General features: G+C 46.6%; 8 protein-coding genes and 1 non-coding gene across 11 annotated transcripts; 1 reads left to right on the top strand and 8 right to left on the bottom strand.

Annotated features, from left to right (window-relative positions):
• Positions 1 to 1,493: 1,493 nt before the first annotated feature.
• On the bottom strand, positions 1,494 to 2,686 carry H257_17414 (hypothetical protein; the record flags this gene model as incomplete). Its single annotated transcript, XM_009846211.1, has 2 exons — positions 2,482 to 2,686; positions 1,494 to 2,419 (listed from the first exon to the last, which is right to left on the bottom strand). Exons 1-2 carry the CDS (start codon positions 2,669 to 2,671, stop codon positions 1,494 to 1,496), a joined length of 1,116 nt encoding a protein of 371 aa, XP_009844513.1. The 5' UTR covers positions 2,672 to 2,686.
• A 2,145-nt stretch (positions 2,687 to 4,831) lies between these two features.
• H257_17415 lies at positions 4,832 to 6,675 on the bottom strand. Of its 2 annotated transcripts, XM_009846212.1 has the most exons (4): positions 6,533 to 6,675; positions 5,987 to 6,487; positions 5,306 to 5,418; positions 4,832 to 5,000 (listed from the first exon to the last, which is right to left on the bottom strand). In XM_009846212.1, the coding sequence occupies exons 1-4, from the start codon at positions 6,621 to 6,623 to the stop codon at positions 4,956 to 4,958; spliced, it is 750 nt and encodes a 249-aa protein (XP_009844514.1). In that variant the 5' UTR covers positions 6,624 to 6,675; the 3' UTR covers positions 4,832 to 4,955. The 2 variants fall into 2 exon arrangements, with proteins under 2 accessions (XP_009844514.1, XP_009844515.1); XM_009846213.1 differs by lacking the exons at positions 4,832 to 5,000; positions 5,306 to 5,418 and having other exon boundaries at positions 5,598 to 6,487.
• A 504-nt stretch (positions 6,676 to 7,179) lies between these two features.
• H257_17416 (ubiquinol-cytochrome c reductase, iron-sulfur subunit) lies at positions 7,180 to 8,145 on the bottom strand. Its single transcript, XM_009846214.1, has 3 exons — positions 8,023 to 8,145; positions 7,691 to 7,959; positions 7,180 to 7,635 (listed from the first exon to the last, which is right to left on the bottom strand). Exons 1-3 carry the CDS (start codon positions 8,081 to 8,083, stop codon positions 7,309 to 7,311), a joined length of 657 nt encoding a protein of 218 aa, XP_009844516.1. The 5' UTR covers positions 8,084 to 8,145; the 3' UTR covers positions 7,180 to 7,308.
• A 1,015-nt stretch (positions 8,146 to 9,160) lies between these two features.
• On the top strand, positions 9,161 to 9,906 carry H257_17417 (40S ribosomal protein S13). Its single transcript, XM_009846215.1, has 2 exons — positions 9,161 to 9,460; positions 9,603 to 9,906. The coding sequence occupies exons 1-2, from the start codon at positions 9,226 to 9,228 to the stop codon at positions 9,821 to 9,823; spliced, it is 456 nt and encodes a 151-aa protein (XP_009844517.1). The 5' UTR covers positions 9,161 to 9,225; the 3' UTR covers positions 9,824 to 9,906.
• Positions 9,907 to 10,717: 811 nt separating this feature from the next.
• On the bottom strand, positions 10,718 to 11,275 carry H257_17418 (hypothetical protein). The gene has a single exon (XM_009846216.1). It carries the CDS (start codon positions 11,200 to 11,202, stop codon positions 10,792 to 10,794), a length of 411 nt encoding a protein of 136 aa, XP_009844518.1. The 5' UTR covers positions 11,203 to 11,275; the 3' UTR covers positions 10,718 to 10,791.
• A 2,136-nt stretch (positions 11,276 to 13,411) lies between these two features.
• Positions 13,412 to 13,489, bottom strand: H257_17419. The gene has a single exon. It is a non-coding gene; the product is annotated as a tRNA-Lys (tRNA).
• Positions 13,490 to 14,032: 543 nt separating this feature from the next.
• On the bottom strand, positions 14,033 to 15,614 carry H257_17420. 2 transcript variants are annotated; one of them, XM_009846217.1, is made up of 4 exons: positions 15,163 to 15,614; positions 14,975 to 15,095; positions 14,514 to 14,897; positions 14,033 to 14,416 (listed from the first exon to the last, which is right to left on the bottom strand). In XM_009846217.1, the coding sequence occupies exons 1-4, from the start codon at positions 15,551 to 15,553 to the stop codon at positions 14,041 to 14,043; spliced, it is 1,272 nt and encodes a 423-aa protein (XP_009844519.1). In that variant the 5' UTR covers positions 15,554 to 15,614; the 3' UTR covers positions 14,033 to 14,040. The 2 variants fall into 2 exon arrangements, with proteins under 2 accessions (XP_009844519.1, XP_009844520.1); XM_009846218.1 differs by lacking the exon at positions 14,033 to 14,416 and having other exon boundaries at positions 14,417 to 14,897.
• Positions 15,615 to 16,475: 861 nt separating this feature from the next.
• Positions 16,476 to 17,841, bottom strand: H257_17421 (TKL protein kinase; the record flags this gene model as incomplete). The annotated part of the gene is made up of 2 exons (XM_009846219.1): positions 17,133 to 17,841; positions 16,476 to 17,047 (listed from the first exon to the last, which is right to left on the bottom strand). Exons 1-2 carry the CDS (start codon positions 17,779 to 17,781, stop codon positions 16,476 to 16,478), a joined length of 1,221 nt encoding a protein of 406 aa, XP_009844521.1. The 5' UTR covers positions 17,782 to 17,841.
• Positions 17,842 to 20,334: 2,493 nt separating this feature from the next.
• On the bottom strand, positions 20,335 to 21,861 carry H257_17422 (TKL protein kinase). The gene is made up of 2 exons (XM_009846220.1): positions 21,094 to 21,861; positions 20,335 to 20,990 (listed from the first exon to the last, which is right to left on the bottom strand). Exons 1-2 carry the CDS (start codon positions 21,806 to 21,808, stop codon positions 20,425 to 20,427), a joined length of 1,281 nt encoding a protein of 426 aa, XP_009844522.1. The 5' UTR covers positions 21,809 to 21,861; the 3' UTR covers positions 20,335 to 20,424.
• Positions 21,862 to 22,578: the final 717 nt, after the last annotated feature.

Genomic DNA, 22,578 nt, shown 5'->3' on the forward strand with positions numbered 1-22,578 from the left:
TGACGCGTTTTAATTTATACATGAACTCAATTCTACATTAAATTTGAAGGCATTATAATAAGATACAAATTGAAATTTGTATTCGACAACATAAAAATGAACATAGTTTTGAACTTCAAGGTGGTATCCTGATCCTTTGGCTGAATATAATCATATCCAATGAAAACTCGTCATTACAGAATGAAGCCATTGGATTGGATATAATGAAAACCGTTCGCGATATTGATGGCGTTCGCGATATTGATGGATTACCTTAGTATTTATTCCTTGTTCAGGTTATTATTAATAAGATGATGTAATTTCACCCAAAGTTGAACTTGTATTCGAATCCAATTTAAGCTTGTACAAACTATACTATACAACTATTAGTATATATATATATATGGTTTTGCCCAATGACTGGGTCGAGTCAAACGTTTGGATTGGCAGAAACTAACCAGAACGTGGTTTGATTGGCTTAGGAGGTTCTTTAATCCATTATCTTAAGACATTCGAGATCTAGATTAAAACATATTCATGTGGTCACTCGCCCACCTAACGTTATGATACTTCTATTGGTTTTTAACAACTTCGTGGATGCTCCAGTCCTCAGAGTTGTTATAACATTTGCGCCTCCAAATTTTGACACAACACGCTCTTTCTGCAGTTAGAGTTCGTTAACTATGGCGAAAAATCGCTTGCACAAGTTGGATTTTGGACTGAGAAATAAATTCCCAAGTTGGTGTTTTCACCTGACTTTTGACGTTTGATAGCTCTCGCTCTGCATAAGCTAACTATCCTGGGCCAGTCGACACAGTGATGGTTGTGTCGCCAGGTTTCGACCGGTTTACGACACTGATGTTGGAGTGGACCAACCATGCGTGTAAAACACAGGTCGGAACTCGCTGGTGTGCTTATGGCCTTTGACGCCGAATGCTGCATGTTCCTTGATGCTTTCAGACGCTCAACAGGGTACACCCGGGGGACTACATCAGTGGAGTTGCAGCTCCTCTAACGTACAAGACCACCACGAGCAAAAAGGATAATTATTCGGTCACGAAAGATACGTAATGTCTACTAACTAGTACTTCGAAGTATTACCTGTAGTATGTGGAAGACGCAAAAATAGATTCGTTTTCGACTTGGTGAAAATAAATACTTCGAAGTATCTTTTTGAGGATTGTTATTTGCACTCACAGGCAAACGGACATATACTATTAGTACATGGTATTATATATATATATATATATATATATATATATATATATATCGTGAAGCCATGCATTTTGCAGCAGTACGAACGTTGGTGGTATAACGTTACTTTGTATTTGAAGGACAAAGTGTTGTCCAAAAGCTCTATTTGTCTCGAAGGTGCTGACCGAAAACTCTATAAGGAGTTTTCGGCTAGGATCACGGTTAACCACCGCGTGATTTGATTGATTTTCGGTTGGCAACACATTTTAACTCATAACCTTATGTATGTATATATATTTTATATTATATATATATACATGCTATGAGGACACAACGTCACACTTCCCTTTTCGTACGTCGTAGACAACTCCGGGGAGCGGCACGCGGCTGTACAGCCACACGTGTCGACTCCAGTTTGTCTTCCCCATCAACTTTCGGAACGGAAACCACTCGGACAACTTGGAGTCGATGAACGTCGTCACATGCTCGTGCGTAAACGTCAGCGCTTGCAATCCAAACGGGCTTTGGATGTGCATTCGCTTCAGACGCGCTATGGCCGTGCGGTAGCATTTCCACGGCTGGGGCTCCACGATCAAATGCGTGGCTATGTTGCTAATCGTGTCCAAGAATGTACTCAGGCCTGCATCTCCGTGGTTCAAATGAATCCACATTGTGACACTGAAACACGTGACGACGTCAAAGCGAGGTCTCGATGTCAACATGGACGACATGGCCCGGGCGTCGCTCGGAGTCATAATGTCGCCCGTCATAAACGAGACATGTGGATGGTTGGGCCATCGGCTCTTGGCCTTGTCAATCAACACGTTGTCGATGTCAATACCGAGAACCTTTAGCTCCATGGGGGTATTATCGTCGTTGCAAGGGATGGTTGGGTTGGCGGCATGTACCAGTTCGGACGAATTGGTAGGGGATGTGGGTGAGATATTGTGGTGAATGCGGCGCCAGTGGACCATTGCCACACTGGCGGCTTTGGCTCGCGCGACTTTCTTGGACACGCCGCTGCCTTGACCAAAGAAAACGCCGTATATGTACACGTGGAGGACAAACTGGGGTCGATGGGCTGTGCCAGTGTCGGCGATCGTGATGTATTCGGGTCGGAGTTGATGGGGTTGGAGCACGTCGTTGAGCTGGGAAAGGCTGTCGGTGGTGAACGGTGATGCGTCGTGTGGCGACGACGACGTGGCGTGACGTGTGAGTGCATCGAAGAGCCCCATGGTCAGTTTGCCTAGAGAATGCGATCGTTTCAATACGAGGAATATTGAGGTTGGCAGAGCACGACCTCCTTACCTTCGTTGCAACCCACGTCCAACAACGTCCCTTGTGCATTCGGTTGCGAGTAAAAATGTTGCCGCAGCGCATGCCGAACGTCCGACGTGAGGAAACGAAGCCTCTCGCTCTCGGGGTTGAAGTCGTAGTAGTCGTGAAAGTTGCCATAGATGTGCTCCAGCGATAGGTGGTCGGCCACGGACGAGTCCATGATGGTGAAGTTCCCTTCCAGTAATGTGAATATACGGATATACCTGGTTTATCCGGATTTCGAACGCGACCGTTCAAGATCGTCAGGCATGTTTCAACTTTTGCTGTTGGTGGGAGAGTCTTGTAGATTATTTTCAAGCAAACCAGCAAATAATTTCCGACGACCGAGCAATTTTGAGCAAAGTTGCAACACCACATCACTTGAGATCGAAGTAACTCTATGTACTAACGTTAGTATGGTTAACGTACGTTAACATATTGAATTTGAAGTAGGCAAGTACTTGACGCTTGGAGAATCTATTGATGCTCTTCACGACCAAAGGACACACACACGTTTGCCTCCAAGTTCATCGCCTTATTCATGCTCTTGTTTTTTGTATACTACAATGTGACAGTGTTCAGCGAAGTCTTTACTGCGATACAGTTCTTGGCAGATGAGTCTCGAGGGGTAACGTTGCCGTATGTGAAAATCTCGCCGCCACGAGGATGAGCACATGCGCCGCGAAGTGACGGACGCCGGGATGAACTTTATGCAGCACCTCGAACCATGGTATACAGATCTGACGATTTCGTGTTGAAACATGTTTCGTCTTATTTTTACTAAATCTTCCCCGATCATAAACGGCCTGTTCCAAGTACTAACCCCGAAAGGGGTAGAAAAGGAAAGAAAGAATAAGGCAGAAAGAGTATCGATGAAAAGACTCAGGTAGAACACCGAGGTAATCCTAGTGGACCTTGCCAGAAAGAGACGTAAATGACCAATTTATGATCACTTTTTCGGAGTAGTCACCGTAGAATTCGCATATCTCGGCTCACAGGACGACTTTTCACATTTTGTGAAGTGATTCTTAACAACCGAACACAGAGCTTTCACTTCATAATCAAATTATTACATTTGAAGATGCACGTTTAATACAAAAAGCCGACTTTCCAAGCAAGTTTACTCTATTTTTGAGGACCAATTTATGATCACTATTTTAACCTTGAACTGTGTATACCTTGATGCATACAAATTATGCGGATAGGGTATGCATTATGGTCAGGTAATATATAAGTTTACAAGGTTATGTATTTCAAGAATATTTGCTGGGACAGTTCCAACACATGGTCCGGATAACCTGTTCCAATCGTTTCATTTTAGGACTGCCTGTGAAGCGCATAGCCATGGCATCTGCGCGCGTGAAAGTATGGGGTAACGATAATGCTTGGGTACAGTTAGATGGGGAATACGGTAGGTCTGTGTCGTCTTCGACACCTGTGATTTCCCTGACAAGCACCCATACTATCCATGATACTAGTAAGCATTTAGCAATTTTAGGTTATATGCGGGGCAGGGCAAGGAAGGAAGGAACTTACCCATTTTCAAGTCGAATGTCCGGATGATTCGGCATGGTTAGCGTGTGTAATGTATCGAGTTCATTCAGTATAATCTATTGGAGGCTTTGGGGTCAAAAAATACCCCGACGTGATTGGCTCAATGCGAGTGATCATAAATTGGTACAGTGATCATAAATTGGTCATTTACGTTAAGTGGTTCCAAGTATTGTGGATTCGATACGAATTTCCAGACCCCGTCGAATCGAATCACGAATCGACGCTATTGGCTAATCCATTTTTGAGTGGATTTCATTGGCTCTTGCAGAAATGACACGTATATTCAACCAATCAGAACTCCGGTGTGATTCAATATTGATTCGACAAACCACACGAATTTTGGAAGTTTATATACAATACAGTTTCCTACTTTTTGACCTCTTTGTGTGCGATGTTTTACGCAACTCACTATACCAAAAGTAGAAAAAGAGGTCCTTGACGACTTTTTCTAAATCGTGAAAAAAGAAAGGGGTAAATCGATTTTGATTGGCTCATGCTATTTCTGAAAACTAAGGGGAAATTCCAAATATAGATTCGTTGCGAATCTTGGTTTGGAATTTTGAGGATTTGGTGAACGAGTTTTGAAGTCATATATCTCGAGCCCTGTAGTGAATAAAAAAAATCTAAAAATACCTGGATATTATTCCGCTACTCGTATGGCCTATTTAGGGTAAATTTGGAGATTTTGTTGTGAACTGTTGACCTATTACGGAAAGGTAACCTTCCTTCTGCAACGGTGGAAGTAGTACTTGTGAATTCGACGAAATCAACAAATCTCGACCACAATGGCGGAGCATACGCCATCCTTTTCACGGCGAATAGCATTCATTATAAATGAAGTTGGGGGGGCGACGACGTCATTACGTTCCATCGTCTCGTGAGTTAGTTATAACGCTTGGTCATCTCTCTCTCTACTTGTCAGTTAACCAGCCCTTGTTTGTAGCGTCGGCAAACATCTACCAATATTGTCAAATCGATTCGAAATATCTCACGAGAATCGAATGTCTTAATGAATAAAAGAACCGCCAAAGCCAATCAAATCATGTCATGTCGAATTTCTGCCAATCCAAACGTTTGATTCGGCCCAGTCCTTCCGCATTATTGCGTAAAACAGATATATACGCATCTTAAATGTCTAGTTAGTATATATATACAGTAGTTTTTGTACAAGGTTCAATGACATCAAATGGATTCACAGGATATTTGGCGAAATGGCACTCCAACGTCCTAATAATTTGGGTACAATAATATTCGTGCTTACGTCGATCAGGGCTTGTCGTTCGTCCACAATCAAATCCGGATGCCACACGTCAAAGAGCAGCACCACCCGCTCCCCATTCTTGCCGTCGTGCCATACTTCATGGTCGTACGAATCTAGTACACAATCACATCGATATAGATGTGTTCATTCTAAACTGGAGCGATATTGTGCTTTCGAGTGAAGATTTCTCGTTGGCACTTAAATCGATTTGATTGGCTACCTCCGATGAGCTCAAAATTATTAGCCAATCAAAACCTTCTCAATGAAATTCAACAACCAATCAGATCGATTGTGGATCGGTTTGGTCGGCGCGATAATTTGTATCAAATCGATAATATATAGAGAATGAATATATCGATACAACCAAATAAATGTACAGAACAATCATCGGTAGAAGGATATACTTAGCCAATCAGATTGCAGGAAACAACCATCAACAACGTCAAATTAGTGTGTGATTTTAATTAGTGTGATACTTCCAATCACCACAGCACACGTTTTTACATACAAAATGATTCAGTATCAAGAATAATCGATACATCTGGCGAGAATCAGCGCAAAAGTCTGCCACATTTTCGGTAAAAGGACAATATCAATCGATATTAATATCAATTGGCCTCGAAGTCCGCAACAACCAGCTTTCACTTCAAAGTAATAATACTCCAGTGGCCCCCCGCGTACCGTCCAAGATCAAGCACTCGCCTTCCTTCCAAGATCGAGTTTGATCGGCCACGCGGATACCGCACCCGGGAGGGACAAAGAGGGGGAAATGGCAGCGGAGGCGGATGTTGCACGGGGCCGAGTGCGCTTTGATCGAGCTGCCTGGCTGGAGACTCGAGAAGAACGCATATGCAAACGGCACCGACGTCATGAAGCCGGGAATGGAGGTAAGCAGCGCCGCGGTCGTCGGACAGTGCTCTTCGAACGACGCGCCGTTGGGTTTCTTACCCTTGGTGACATAACTGAACCAGTCCCATTGACCTTGGTGCAGCGAGTGCTCTTGGCCGCCTTGAACGTCGTAGTCCGACGTCTTCTGATGCGCCTTCAAAGCCAAGTACTCTGTCCGAATCGTATCCACGTTGGCTTCAAGCGCACGAGTCCAGTCAAAGTCCCGCGGGTTGTGGAATGGTGCCGACGTGAGCCCTGGAAACATGAAGAGTGTCGGGCTCGGTCGCGGCTTCGCTAGAGAGGGCATGAGGGTAAGGAGGATGGTGACTGCATACATACCTGTCGTGAGGCACAGCGCACTTCGCAGGAGTGCCGCCTTAGCCCGAGTTCCCATGGATGGACGAGTGAGTGAAAAAGTGCGCAGATTCATTCTCAGAGGTACTCGATTTAGTGTGCGTATGTGTCGTCTATGGATATCGAATATAACAGTTACTATGAAATTTTTCCGATTGTGTCAAAAATACGTTCACAAAAAGGTTGTATTACTGGACTCTCGTACTAGTACACCATTTTGCAGTTAACATTAAGTTGGACGAATGCCCGATATATTTGGCCGTGTGTCCGATATATTTGGCCGTGTGCCTCATATAATTAGCCGTGTGCCCAACCAATTGCCATCTGCCCGATGAATTGTGTTAACTGCAAAATGGTGTAGTAGTAATACTATTAATAATAGTACCCGTAGTATTTTAATACTATTAATATTGATCCTATAATACTATTATATTACTACGTAGTATAGGATTAATATTAAAATACTGCGGGTAGTATTCATATTAATAGTATTAAATAGTAGAACTAGGTATTTTAATACGTGGGATAAAAAATGTATTAAAATACATTTTTTATCCCACCATGGACTTTGGTGCAAAGAACCAACGAGCCAACAACTCGTCCAACTACTGTACGCAGCCGAACTACATGTGTGGCTAGGCAAGCCCTTCTACTCGTACACTGCTCGCACTCGAAGTAGAAACTGCACGCGCCGACAACTTGCATTATAATTCAAGAATCAACCAGCCTGGCTACCTTCTATGGGAAAAATCAAGATGCATTTAGCCCAACAAGACGCGGTCTCCGTCCACGAATTTGTAGGGCGGGATTTCCATGTTGAGCGGCGCAGGGCCCTTGCGGATGCGGCCGCTCAAGTCGTAATGGGAGCCGTGGCACGGGCAGAACCAGCCATCGTATTCGCCGGCGTTGGACGTGGGCACGCACCCCAAATGCGTGCAGATACCCAAGATGACCAGCCACTTGGGGTCTTGGACGCGCACTTCGTCGGACTCGGGGTCGCGCAGTTGACTCAGGTCGACGTCACGAGCCTTGGCGATCTCGGCTTCGGTGCGGTGCTTGATGAAGATGGGCTTGCCACGCCACTTGACCTAGAGGGAGGGGGATGTCAGAACTAGGGTTGCATGAGAGGAAGGTAGAGCATACCGTGATGGTGGAACCGGGTTCAATACTGGCCAAGCTGAATTCGGCGGTCGACAAGGCCAACACGTCGGCGGATGCACTGATGGAGCCGACGAATTTGATGACCGCGAGGCGGGCGGCGGTCGCGTACGCAATGCGCGAACCCCCCAACACAAAGTACGTGAACGCACGCTTGGACGGGTCCCCAGCGTTGGCCTTGACTTCGTCGTCAAAGTAGTGATCTGGGGAAGAGTAGTCGTCCTTGGTCGTCGCGGGCGCCGAGAACGAGCGCGCTACGGACGTATCGGGTCAGACGAGGAAGGATCGTCCATTCATGTAGGAATCGCATGAGTTACCCGTGAAGGCAGGGACAAGGCTGCTCTTGGCCTTGGACGTAAGAATGCGGCGGGCCAGCATGGTCAAGTCACTGAAGTCACGAAATACACGAGTAGTCACCAAGGAAGTGGTGGAGAAAAGAGGGTGACAAAGTACTTGGTTAAAGTATACAAGTGGATAAAACCTGTAGCATGTGATATTATATTCAAATTCGGAGGCTCCAAACCCTGCAAAATTCAATATGCATTCCCACAGTTCGCGTGGGGCGGGTAAACAAATAGTTGGGCGGATAACATCGGCGGCGATTCACCTGGCAGCTCCACACTCCGCATGCCGAATCGAGTGAAAGATAGGAATCGGTCAGCATGCCTCAGTCATATTGACTGAGCATGCTACGAAAAGTGCGGGCTTGAACGCTTGTAGTTGAGTATAGTACTACCAGGTTGTCGGTGATTCCATGACACGGTGTGTGTAAGCGTCCAAACATGAGCGTGGGGGGTGAACTAGGTATGTAGGTCACTGCAGTCAACGGCGTGTGAAAGATAACATTATGTCAATGGACTGAGTAAGTGGGTCTTGGGTGTGCAAAAGCAAGCCATGCTTCAAGCCAGCATCAGGATTTGCATTCTGGTCGTGAAGGGGTGGTGTGGCGAGGCACGCAGCATGTATGGATGATTCTTGAACTGACAATCCTATCATAGGATTGCAAGGAGGCGGCAACAGCAAATGCCGACAGCGTTAGCACGAATACATGTAACGAAACGTATCGTTCACTACATAGCCGTACATACACAGCAGCACCTAATTTCATCCCCAGTTCATACACTGCATTGGCCTCCTTAAGTCCCCCCACTCATCCTCACCTGTTGACACTCGCACTGCTATTCAGAGCAGCTATATTCAATCTACAGGTCCTTGCTCGACACTATGTGGTAAGCGTTAAACCTCTTGCCAGGATGCATGTTGTCCCCCCCATGCACATTATTGATCGAGGCTAACAGTAAAGTTCACATTGCCCAGATAAAACGTGTTCTAGCTTGTTATAACGCAACGTAAAACCCATTCTCATCGTGGATTGGCTACTGGCAACCAGCATGGATTTTGATTGGTGGACATACTTCTCGCACTGTGATTGGCAGAATTCTGACTGGTGCTTGTGCTAGGAACGAGAGGGGCGGCGATGGTACTTTTGGATTCCTCGTTCAAGCACCAAGTAAATCAACATGGGTCGTATGCATTCCGGCGGAAAGGGTATCAGCAAGTCTGCTCGCCCGTACAAGCGCACTCCTCCTTCGTGGCTCAAAGTGACGGCGGAAGACGTCGAAGACCACGTGTGCAAGTTCGCCAAGAAGGGGTTGACCCCGTCGCAAATCGGTGTGATCTTGCGTGACTCGCACGGCATTGCCCAAGTCAAGTCCGTGACCGGCTCCAAGGTGTTGCGCATCTTGAAGAAGAACGGTACGTAGGACACTCCCTCACGAACGACGACCCTGAACTAGGCCCGTCGCTGCATTCCCACGGCTCTACCACGTCCTTGGTATTGCCTAACCCACACTCGAGCGAGTTGTGAGGTGGGAATACGCGAGGGTTGGCTATATAGGTTTGGCTCCTGAATTGCCGGAAGACTTGTACATGTTGATCAAGAAGGCCGTCGCCGTGCGCAAGCACTTGGACCGCAACCGTCAAGACAAGGACTCCAAGTTCCGCTTGATTTTGATCGAATCCCGCATCCATCGCCTGGCTCGTTACTACCGCCAAAACCGCAAGTTGAGCCCCAACTGGAAGTACGAATCCGCCACGGCCTCCACCTTGGTCGCATAAGCGCTCCTAATGCATCGAGTGTGTCGAGGAAATCTGGTGCATATTGATAACACGATGTAACGTGGAAGCAATTGCACAACCAACGCCCATGTCTTGGTCTATTGTCACTGATTGCACTACAGTACTACGTAACCAGTTAGTGCTATGTACTAACTGTAAGTAGTAGTAGCACTGGCTGATATGTTAGTCATCCATCTGCAAACAACACTGGCATGAGTACTAACTACTGTATACGAATAAGTACCAGGTACGTATTATTAAAATAATACTCCAGTGTGTAAGTCGGCCTGCAGTTTTTGATGGGAGCTTATTTTAAATACTAGTACTAAGTTACGTAGTCACGTTACTCGGCAGTACATAGTACAGTTGTAAGCTAACTTGAATCAAAACATGATATTATTGACGTTAACGTTATTACTATTATAGTATTATACTTCAAGTATGATACTACGTATTCATAGTAATAACGTGAATAATACATAGTATGAAACACTACAGTACCGGAATACAAAACGAGAGCACGCATTGATCCCGTGTACACTTGCAATTAGTCAGACATTGAGTCTGGGGGGTTCCCCTTTGCAAAGCTGCGCCGTAAGAAATGTGAATGTCCCACCGGCCCTCTGCACACGAACAACGCACAAAACACATACTATTAATACAGTAGTATTATTCTGAGTATATAAATGTATATTAGGTTGTACTAATACTAGCGTTAGCTACTGTTACTACTAGTACAACTTTACTAGTATCGTTGTTGGAGCGAGGTTTGAAACCTGCGGGACGAACGCTGGTGGCGCCATAACGATGTCAATATGAAGTTACTTGGTGCAGCGGACCAAGTATGCTTGTATACGTCTCAGGATCGAATGGTATAATGGGAACATATCGACATGTGAAGACATGGATGCCATATATGCGTATAACTTAAAACTAAATATAAACTAAATAATGTGGCGAGGCTGGCTCTAATAATAATCGCTCTTGGAGCTGCTTTTCCGAGGGCTTCGGTGGTGGCTTCGATTGGAGTAGCTCTTGCGAAAGCCCGTGCCGCCGATGGGGTTGGTGAACGCCCCTCGTTGGACCGTGCCGCCAAACTGACTCGGCTCCATCCCCAGCTCCACGAGGAAAAAGAACAGATCGGCCTGGCAGTCGAACAGGAACTTCTGCTTGGTGATGAGGCCGTCGTTGCTGGTCAGGCGCAGGGTCACAGTGCGGTGCGTGGACCAGGACGCGTCCAAGATCTGGTTCATCGAATACACGGTGCGGTCGTTGAGGAAGGCCAGCGATGTGGTCTGCACATCCATGGCGACGTACGTGGACGACTGCAGCTTGAGCATTTGGAGCAGCGAGTGCTTTTTGGCATAATATACGACCATGCTGAGCCGTGTGTGTGGTGGTTGGTCGATTGAAAAGTGCTAGACCAACACACTTGTCCCCTGCCACTCACCCACCATCACCGTTGATGACGACAGTTCGTGATGATTCTCCTTATCCGGAAGGTTCCAACACACTTGGGTTTTGTAAGTAGGCCAATGGTATCCGGATATGATCGTTCTGGGCCGATGATTCATAGGTAAAGAGAGTAGTACTTGGAAGGGTAGTTGGGTGTCGTTGGGTCATCGAGAATTTTAATTTGTTTTGCATACAAACATCAGGATACTCGTTTCATATTATTTCGTTCAACTTTGCATTGCATCCATACGATTCAAGCATGTACGCCACAGTTGATGCTGACATGGCGGATTGTTAACAAGTAAAGTACTACACTACTTAGTACGAAACACGTAGTAGCAAGCATGACGACAGAGGGCGAGGAAGCTAGAGCCGCAACTTGTGAATCTCAGGTAGAGAGGAGAGACAGTTTGTGAATCCTGATCAGTGTCACAATACAGTCGACAGTTTTCCATCATCCAGTCTTACAATTCATTTTTATATTCTTAAGCTTACGCAAACATTTACCTTGTTCTTATCATACCATAGTCCAAAACAGTGTAAACCCTAACATCACCATTCCAGGTGGGTGGTTATGCGCATTTCACTGTCAGTGGTACCGACGCCCGATGCAACGTACAGTCGACAGACAATACGGAGTACTACTATTAATAGTATTAGACAGTGATTAACCCCCCGGGCGAATAATGTAGTAGCAACACAAAGGGTCCGTTCCGCTGCTGGTTCTTTTGAAAGACTGTTGCTCACAGGGAATTACACTTCAATTGTCCTACTACAGTATACTAGTAGCATACTTCAAAGTAGTTTATTTCCTACGAGTTTACGAAGTAGGATTTTATGTGGATTCAGCCAATCACCCACTTTGAAATTCGTGTAGAAATACCTCTTTAAATAAATGTTCTTCTTGATCCCATGTGTTTTACATACTTCGAAGTAAATCAATTAACCAATTGGCTCTATACTGTTGAGATTGAATATGTACATGACAGAATATTATACCATAACCACACAAAATATATGCAGAAATCAATACTATGATCAAGTTAAAATAAGTTTCTTAAATTGTCCGCTACTTTTGAGGTGTTTCTAGGTGTTTCTGCTTAGAAAATGGGACATTAGGACATAATATATACTTTGAAAATAAATGTTTTAGGGCATGTTGGAAAGACCCGTTGAATTATCAGTTTTCAGAAGTCGAAACCCGTGCCGAGCTGCTTCCATTTATTATATGTCTTTTAAATTGGAACTTTACGTTACCGGTATGTACTGTGCTTTGCATCGTTTTTGGCAATTGCAGGGTTAAATTCATTGTTTAAAAATTTCTCAGGCTTAAATAATGTCTAAAGTAACTTGAATAACGGTTGGGTGCGTTGTTTAAAGTTACTTCATCTAATGCGATGATTGGTTGGTTGAAGGTGGTTTTACTGGCACTTTCGTAGTAAAACAAGTTGTTTGCCGTTTTCATTCTGGCAAACAACTTGCTTTACGTCAACATGTCAAGGTGCTTGACGCAATGAAACTGAAGGAGCTATGGCCACATACATGACCTCCCATCCGTGATCACTACAGTACTAACATTATCTACTCCGAGTAATGTATATAACGTTAGGGATATAGTTAGGCTATAGTACATGTAGTCGTCGCTCTGTCCAATGATTCAAAGCTATGCCATACCTTCAACTCTTGATCTGCTCTAACCTTAGCACTGTACGTGGAAAGCAAGGGCGCACTACGACTACACGATGTATAGTACTCCCATTTCACATCCTAATACGGTATGCATCGTGATGAACTGGTGGTTGTACGGCGTAAGTTGGCCTGGTCTGGTGCTGCAACTCGATTAGTTAGCAGCTGAAATAAAGTAAGGGTTGTTTTATTCTGCTGAAATGCAGAACTTGTGTTAGCGTTGTTTTATCTTGGATACTAGAACCACATGTTATGGAACCGCTTCGCCAATTGTAACGCGCCTGCTCGATCAGGGGCGGTGTGTAATCTTCGGTTTTTTCTTCGCTCAACGTTTCATACCTCGTGCTTCGACCGATCTTCTTCGAAGTTCGGTCCTCGTCTTTGTACGCAGCCCTTGTTATCCGGATTCCCCAGGGGAGGGACGGATAAATCCTTGCGGAAATAATCCGGGGGAAGCCGGGGATCGAACCCACGCACGACCTTTGAGTTAAGAAACCGATGCTCTACCACCTGAGCTATTCCCCCCAAGAAGGCAATATTAAGTTAGGAATAATATCCGGTTAAAATTCTAATCAACCTGCTTTGACAGTGAGCTATTCCCCCCCCTCAGCTTTTCATGTCGCCATCATTGCCTGTCGTACAGCGTGGACTTGATGGAGAATGGTATCTTCCTAATAGTAAGTTAGTACAACTAACGTTACTCCGGAGTATTAATAGTACCAATAGTACGTTCGAGTAGTAGCTTTGAGTATACTCTTGACCATTTGGTTCAAGCGAGGTGTACTGTATTACGTATTCGGCCTAGCAGTATCGTCGTGAAAACTGTGTTGGTTGGGTGGCGGCTCCCTGGTCTACCAGGTAGACAGAGATAGCTTTCGAGATCTGACAGTATTATTGTCTGTCTACAGCATCACCCATGGACTCTATATAAAGTCCAAATTTGGGTGAAATTCTCAATACACTGTATGTACATAGCGTAGTTTGTGATGTTTGTCCATTAAAAAATGTTCTGGCAACGATAAAACCACTCGGCGAACGTACAGTAAACATACACACATAGCAACATGGTGACTTTGTTAATATGCTTCCAACGCTGGCTTGATCTGCGATTGAATGAGCTGCACCACGTCCGCCGCGGACGGTCGGTTCCCTGGCTCGTAGTCCAAGCATAGCATGGCCAACTCCAGCACCGGCGCCGGACACGACTCGCTGAACGTAGGTTTCGCCCGCTTCTGGGTCACGAGCTTGATCACGGCCATGCCGTCGAGCTTGCCGTTCTTGCCGATCGCTTGGTCCGCAAACGGGATCGCACACGTGTCCAGTTCCGACAGCACCACGCCGAGCGAGTACACGTCCGCGCGGTCGTTGTACTTCTTGGCCATGAACACTTCTGGGGCTGCCCACAACGCGGTGCCGACGCCCGCGGTCATGGTTTCTTCGAATTGGCGCACACTATCATCATCCACACGTCAACACGAGTATCCTTGGTTGAACAACCCGACCATATAAAAAACGAAAAAAAAACACCAATTTCCGGCGAAAAACGTACCGGGAAATGCCAAAATCGTTGATCTTGGCCGTAAATTTTTCGTCAAGCAAGACATTCTTGGACTTGAGGTCGCGGTGGATGATCTTGGGCGTGAGCGAGTGCAGGTACACGAGGCCTTGGGCGATGTCCAGCGCCAGTTGGATCTTCTCGCGCTTCCACGTCAACACTGTCTTGCGCTTCTGAAGGTAGTAGAACAAGTCGCCGTTTTTCATGTATTCTGTGAGAAAGCACAAATTGTGGTCCTTGGGGTTCCACGAAAACCCCAAAAAGTCCAAAATATTCGGGTGCTTCAAGTTGAGCATGAGCTTGATCTCTGCGACAAAGCACTCGATTTCCTTGGTGTCGTTCTTGCGCTCTTCCAAGATCTGCTTGATCGCGACATACCTACGCCATGGTCAGTGCATGCAGTAGTAGTCCCATCGTGTCACACAGGAATATGTGACAGGGTGCAGACAACGTACTTGCCGCGGTATTGGCCAAGCCACACCTCACCGAATGCACCCTTGGTCAGCTTGCGGGTGTACTGAATCGCGTTGAAATCGAGCTTCGCGTCGAGCATCTCTTGGTCCATCTGGAACAGCGCTACACGAGCATGCAAAGTGAGCTCGGGCAACGAAATCATGGGAATTTTGGAAAGTGTGGGACGAACCTTGCTTCGCCGCGGCCTTTTTGTTGTTGGCGTGGCGGTATTCGTCGTCCTCCAACACGTAATTGTCCCCATAGGGTTGGTGGTGCGGAGGCTGACGAAGCTTCGGCGCTGGCTGGTTGGCCACGGCGGCAGGTTGGCGGCCGTTGAAGTTGATCGTGCGCTGGTCCGCCTCTTCGTCCCTGTGCCGTACGTTGCCCCGTTGGTTGGCAGCACGACGAGCATGCCGTTCTTCGAGTCGTCGCTTGTTCTTGTGCCGCTGGTATAGCCAGAACCCGGCCACAAGGAGCACGATGACCCCGATGGCGATGCCGAGACCAATGTTCAGCGCATCACTGTCTCCATCTAGGCGGCGAAGGCGGTGATAGTAGGCATGTGTAGGTGCCGCCGCCATTGTGTGTCTGGTGCGACTACCAAGACGTGAGGAATGGTCAGCTAGTGGACTTGCGTCCCTCTCTGCCGTTTGTAATTCATGCTGACTCGGGACGGATGACATTGGTTGTATTTAAATATATATCCAAGCGTTTGTAAGGGTCGTTGAATAATATACACGGAGGGGTGCTTTGCACCAAAAAGACAGGCGCCATGCGTTTAAACATGTTGCGTTTTATACACAACCCTGTGCGTAAAAGGGTCAGGGTGGTAAATATATTCATTCATGTACAGTTTCGAAGTGTGGTTTTGCGTGCTGCATGCATGTTTGTGGATGAAATGCAGTACAATTTCGCGCGCCTTCATTGGTCGCGCAATATACATGTACAACAACACACTAAGGAAAGGTCAAGACAACGACAAGCTGTTGGTTGGTTGATCACCGCTAAATATACTGCTCTGATTGGACGCTTCATTTACTGCGTGATTCATTCACGTGAGCGTCAAAGTCTGCAAAAAGAAGACGACAAAGCGAGGGACTCTAATCTGGGCAATATATGTAACAACCAGCTTCTGCTGTTTGACAGAGAGTGACCTGGCGCATCGTGCGTGGTTCACTTCGTGCTGGATAATATTCGCCACATTTTGTCGCATTTTCAAATCGACCGACTTGATGTATCAACCAATCAGATTCCTAGCTAAATTCCGTCTATCGTTATCGAGGTGCTTGGCTCTGCGACTTCACAAGAGCCCCATATTTTAACATGTACTATAGCATTCAGCCGTTCCGGCGGCGGTGCTTGATGGGTCATAGTGCGACGGTACCGTTGCAGAATTTAGAATTAATTTTGTATTTTTAGCCAAATCAACTGAGAATTTCAAATATTAAGAAGGTGGAATCGCCATCTGGTCAAATGTGGTTAAATAGGTTTTATAAGTCAATTTCAAAACGACGGTCTATCAAGTGCTGGCCGCACGTGGTTTTTGAGAATTTCGACGACTTCGGCCGCCGAGGGACGGTTGTCCGGCTCGTAGTCCAAGCATCGGAACGCCAGCGCCCGCACTTCCTCCGGACACGACCTCGAGAACGTCGGCTTGGCCTTCTGCTGAGTCACGAGCTTGATCACGGCCATGCCGTCGAGCTTGCCGTTCTTGCCGATCGCTTGGTCAGCATACGGGATCGCACACGTGTCCAGTTCCGACAGCACCACGCCGAGCGAGTACACGTCCGCGCGGTCGTTGTACTTTTTCGCGAGAAATACCTCTGGAGCGGCCCACAGCGCCGTGCCGACGCCCGCGGTCATGGTTTCTTCGAGTTGACGCAGGCGCGAAATGCCAAAGTCGCTCAGCTTGGCGGTAAAGTTGTCGTCGAGCAGCACGTTCTTGGACTTGAGATCACGATGAATGACCTTGGGGCTGAGGGAATGGAGGTACACCAGCGCTTGCGCAATGTCGATGGCGATGCCGACCTTTTCATGCTTCCACGCCAACCCCGCCTTGTTTCGCTGCAAGTACACTAGAATATGAAACCGTCGAGTTGAGTAAAAGAAATGCAGGAATGTAGGTAAATTGAGAAAAGAACGACAGAATGTAGGTCGTACCGAACAAATCGCCGTGCTTCATGTACTCGGTCAACGCGCACATGTTGCCGTTCTTGGGATTCCATGAGAACCCTCGAAAGTCGACAATGTTCGGGTGCTTGAATGTCGCCATGAGTCTAATCTCGGCCACGAAGCACTCGATCTCCTTGGCGTCATGCTTGCGCTCCTCGAGAATCTGCTTGATGGCGACGTAATTCCCGTGGCACTGACCGAGCCACACCTCGCCGAACGCGCCTTTGCTGAGTTTGCGAGTATAATGGATGTCCGCGTAGTCCACCTTGGCTTTAAGGAGCATGTGGTCGAGTTTGAAGGGCAGGAACCCGTTCTGTTGCTGCTTGGACCGACTTGGGTGTTCGTACTCGGTGCCGCCGTCGCTGCTGCGCATGATGTAGATGTCGCTTTCGCCACGAGGCAACGCAAGCGACGGCGCAGGGCGATGGTGCAGGGGCAGATGGATTGTTCGTTGGTCCGCGTCCATGAAGTTGCGGTGGCCACCTCCTTTCCGACGACGGCCGTTCTGTCGCGCGACCCTGGATCGGCAGTACAGGAACGCGATCACGACCGCGATGACGCCGATCACAGACAACAGCGCAATGTTGAGTGCGACATTGCTGTCATCCTCTTGTAGCTGCCGGAGCCGCAGGGACATGACTATAGATGAGGGGCGAAGGAGATATATGGGAATGACAAAACCATGTTGGAGGCACCAGAGCCGGTGAATGTCGATGCCTTTGCATACGGGACCGCCTCTGCATCCACATTTTAGCCAATCACAAGCGTTTAAACGCACAAATTTCGCCAAAATGGTTGTGACAGTTTGGTTCGGTGACACCACCCAACAACACACCATTCTCAACACGTGGTTACCCTTTCTAAGAACAGGACACCTCCAAGGACTTCCATTCGTTGCATATGCTTGGGTAAATATCCACGAGATGTGAATGTTTGGTCGCACGTGGAGAGGCAACGTAGCTACGCTGACCTCTCAGCGCTCTCGATCACCAACACTGCTAAACGTAGATGCATCGCGTTCCCTAATGTTACAAGTTGGTGAGATCTTTGTATCATTTCAGAAATGGCTCAAAAGTCATATTTCTGATTTGACAGAGACGAAAAGTATCACTTGTCTCCCTTCATGGATATTTCTCGGGTAATTCTTTTGAGTCCGTGGACTTGAAGTACAATCTCTGGAACGTTCTTTTAATTCCTGTAAGTCCGATTCGTACATAAACAGGCTACGTGTGGACGATGCTGATTGGATGTTATGAAATTGATCAGATTACTGTAGTAATCGTCAAATGCTAAGTACAATCGATAATATTAACACATACTCCCCCAAAATGGCGTTTAGGGCTAGAATATGGTAATATTGAATTCTCCCCCAAAATGGCGTTTAGGGCTAGAATATGGTAATATTTGAGGTTTCGAGACCTTAGAGCTGAGTGTACTACGTGACTGCTATGCCAGCGTCTCGGAAAAGTGTTCTTAGATTGGACTTTTAGTTTGTAGTGAGAACGACAGAGCATCCGTCCATAAAATTTGGCAAACCACAGAGCATCCGTCCATAAAATTTGGCAAACCGTAGCGCTGCGGAGGTCGCTTGTATAATTTTGAGCAGGCTGTGCCTTGACGAGGGATAACCCCCATCGTGCACGTCACCGAATGTCCTATATATTCATCTTTTTGGAAAAAGCGGCATGTAGTCCGTATGTCGTGCCGCTGCTACGCGAGTACTTTATTTGGTATTTGTATTGTGTGTTCTACTGACAGTGAATAGTTTCCTCCCACCTCGTCAGCACGAAACCCCCGTCGTTTAACGTGTACGAATAATGCAAAAATCACGTTGTTTATCGTGTCAAATCACGGATTTGGCACAATATCTTGGATAGATTCACCATGAGTACGGAAACGATACAAATGAAATAGGGCAATTCAAACTTTTGGGGCATTTAGTCAATAGGGATATACGATGATTGGGACGAAGGTTGACCATGCAGCCACCATGATGACCGTATGCACAGCGAGTTCGTCGATTTATCACCACTACCAGTGTGAATTAAAGTTTGTGCCTCCGATTTGAATCCAGTTTTCATCTACAATGGTATTTAACTGTTATAGTACAAGAATTGGTTGCCACGAATCTTGTACTATAACAGTTAAATACCATTGAAGAGCAAGGTGCATCATTAGTGTGTTGGTTTGATTCCAGGTTGCAGACGACATAGTCCGCGTTTCGAGCCTAGCTTCGACCATTTCTTTTTGCCATAATTATACTCCGGTTGTTTTTGTGACCAAATTTTGATTTGTTTGTATAAAACAGTTTTATACCTATAAATTTGAATTCGAAAGGTATGGCCACTTGGCTGTTTAGGGTATTTACAATCGACCTATAATCCGGTTAATGGCATGAAACATACATTTTTACCTTGATTTGGGACGATAAACATCGTCAAACCAGCATAATTCGGACACGATAAACATCGTCGAATTTGGCCGAACGTCCTGTTTCCTCCAGCGGTTGGTTGAACCGCCCAACAATCGCCTGACCAACGAAATACAATACTATTAATAGTACTAACTTACTAGTACTTATTCGAGGTACCGGTATATACTAACGGGACTACTACTAGTAGTACGTAGTAGTATCAATGAATGTTAAAGAGGGTACTATTATATTAATAGTATCTTTACTACTAGTAATAGATACTATTAATAGTAGTAATATCACTACTATAAATATTAATAGTACGTGATTATCATTTGTTACAGCCTACTCTTTCAGCCTTCATTGTTTTTATCCAATCATACTGTTTTGTTCGATTTCTTGGAATAGTGATTTGGTGATTTCAACCATTCCCAAAATTGGCAAATGCGAGCGAAAATCTCACAAATTATTGGGTGTGTGTTAAGTACGCCTGGATACCCCATCAGCACTTCAAGTCCGCGGAGAAAAATGTCTTGCTGGGTAACGTTACTCGAGAGTAGCATTTCATGCACAAATTATCTAGCGGGTTCGGAGTGTATCGAGTGTCACGAACCATGATTGGTCGAAAACAATCACTCTGAAATTCAGCCAATCAGATGCAATTTTTGACAGGTAACTGGATAAAATCAAGTGGCTCGGCACTGTTTTACAGCCTATGGATATTTATTTCCACTCTATTAATTCATTTTTCATCAACACGAATTTCGACTAGATTTTAAAAAAAGTGTCACGGAACATCACCCATACTGTATAGTAATAATCTGTTACATACGTCGACCGTTGCGACAAAAAGAGAAGGATAAAGTATTAGACTTGTTCTAATGCCGGTCGCACGTGGGTCTTGAGAATCTCGACGACTTCGGCGGCCGAGGGACGGTTGTCCGGCTCGTAGTCCAAGCATCGGAACGCCAGCGCCCGCACTTCCTCCGGACACGACGGCGAGAACGTCGGCTTGGCCTTCTGCTGGGTCACGAGCTTGATCACGGCCATGCCGTCGAGCTTGCCGTTCTTGCCGATCGCTTGGTCAGCATACGGGATCGCACACGTGTCCAGTTCCGACAGCACCACGCCGAGCGAGTACACGTCCGCGCGGTCGTTGTATTTCATCGCGAGAAACACCTCGGGGGCGGCCCACAGCGCCGTGCCGACGCCCGCGGTCATGGTTTCTTCGAGTTGACGCAGGCGCGAAATGCCAAAGTCGCTCAGCTTGGCCGTGCATCGGTCGTCGAGCAGCACATTCTTGGACTTGAGGTCGCGATGAATGACCTTGGGGCTGAGGGAATGGAGGTACACCAGCGCTTGCGCAATGTCGATGGCGATTTGGATCTTGTCGTGGCGCCACGTCAGCGTAGCCTTTCGTTTTTGCAGGAACACTGCAACCATGCAAGAACAGTCAATAGAAAATAAAAGAACGAGGTTATAAAAGACAACCATGAATGTAGGTAAATGTCGAACAGAAAGGAAGAGTGAACGTACCAAACAAGTCGCCGTTCTTCATGTACTCGGTCATGGCACACAGATTGGCGTCCTTGGGGTTCCACGAGAACCCAAGAAAGTCGACAATGTTGGGGTGCTGGAACGTCGCCATGAGCTTGATCTCGGCGACAAAGCACTCGATCTCCTTGGCGTCGGTCTTGCGCTCCTCGAGGATCTGCTTGATGGCGACGTAGCTGCCTTGGAACTGACCGAGCCACACCTCGCCGAATGCCCCCTTGCTCAGCTTGCGCGTGTATTGAATGTCCGAGTAGTCGACCTTGGCTTTCAAGAGCGTCGGGTCCATCTTGAATGGCAACGGGGCGGCCACATTGGCAGGTTTCTGACCATTGGCATGATTGTGGTAGTCGACGTCTTCGCTGTTGCGCATGATGTAGATGTCTTGTTCGTCGCGTTGTTTTCCTCCACCGTTCTGGTTGTGTTGTTGATGGCCCATCATCGGCAAGTTGATCGTTCGATTGTCCGCTTCCATGTATACATCGCTGTCTTTCGGAACGGCAGACGGGGCATGCCCTTGCCGCTCACGGCGCAACCGCCTCGCCTCGCGCCGCTGCTTGGATTTGCGCTTCGAATGGCAGAACAGGATCAAGATCACGAGGACAATCACCCCCGTGGCTGTACCCAGCACGATGTTGAGGGTGTCGGACCCGCTGTCCTCCTCCAACCTGCGAAGATACGTCGAAGCGGATACGGACATGTGCTTGCGATGGAAGGGGGGAATGATGCTGTCGGAGCATGCCACAGGCAGAAGTGAGTAATAAGCTTGGCACGATAGCATACAAACATCAAGTCATGTCGAAACTATCCTGGTAAATGCGATATAGAGAGCCAGCACTTGTCGAGAATCAACTCGAAGATTGTATGCTTCGATTAAGTTCGTATTGGAAGGGACGGAGAAGTACTGAACAGTAACTTTAACGTCCTTCCGACATGACGTTAAACCCGTTTGACGGTCCTGCTATGGATACTACCTATGTATTAGTAGTACTGGCGCACGCAGGCAGGCCTATCTCACACTGGTTACTATATACCATACTTACTTCTAGTCGGAAGCGCAGTTATCGATGAAGTCACGTAGCCATGACTATTGATTAGGTTTAAATCCGATGTCGTACGATGTACGATATGCTTGGAATTCGTGGGAATTGTCCGATTGTAGGTACCGTACTACTTGTAACGAGAGTGGTTCGGATTGATAAAACCTGGCGTTATTTAATAAAACCTATCCTTTCAAGTGGACGTAAAAACTGGCATCCCACACGTTTTATCAGCTCCATCAATATGAGAAAATGTAAAGCCATTCAAAAATCGCCGAGTTGGAAATTCCAACTTGGTGAGCGATGAAGGCAACGAACGACGAGTGCTACCATGCTGGTGCATAGTACGACTACACGATGTCGCGTGCGTGAAGCTTATCCTAATGGTTGGGTACATGTAGTACCTTAACTTATGATGAAGGACTCATGC

The sequence above is a fragment of the Aphanomyces astaci genome, assembly GCF_000520075.1.
Source record: "Aphanomyces astaci strain APO3 unplaced genomic scaffold supercont1.106, whole genome shotgun sequence".
Taxonomy (NCBI): Eukaryota; Oomycota; class Saprolegniomycetes; order Saprolegniales; family Verrucalvaceae; genus Aphanomyces; species Aphanomyces astaci.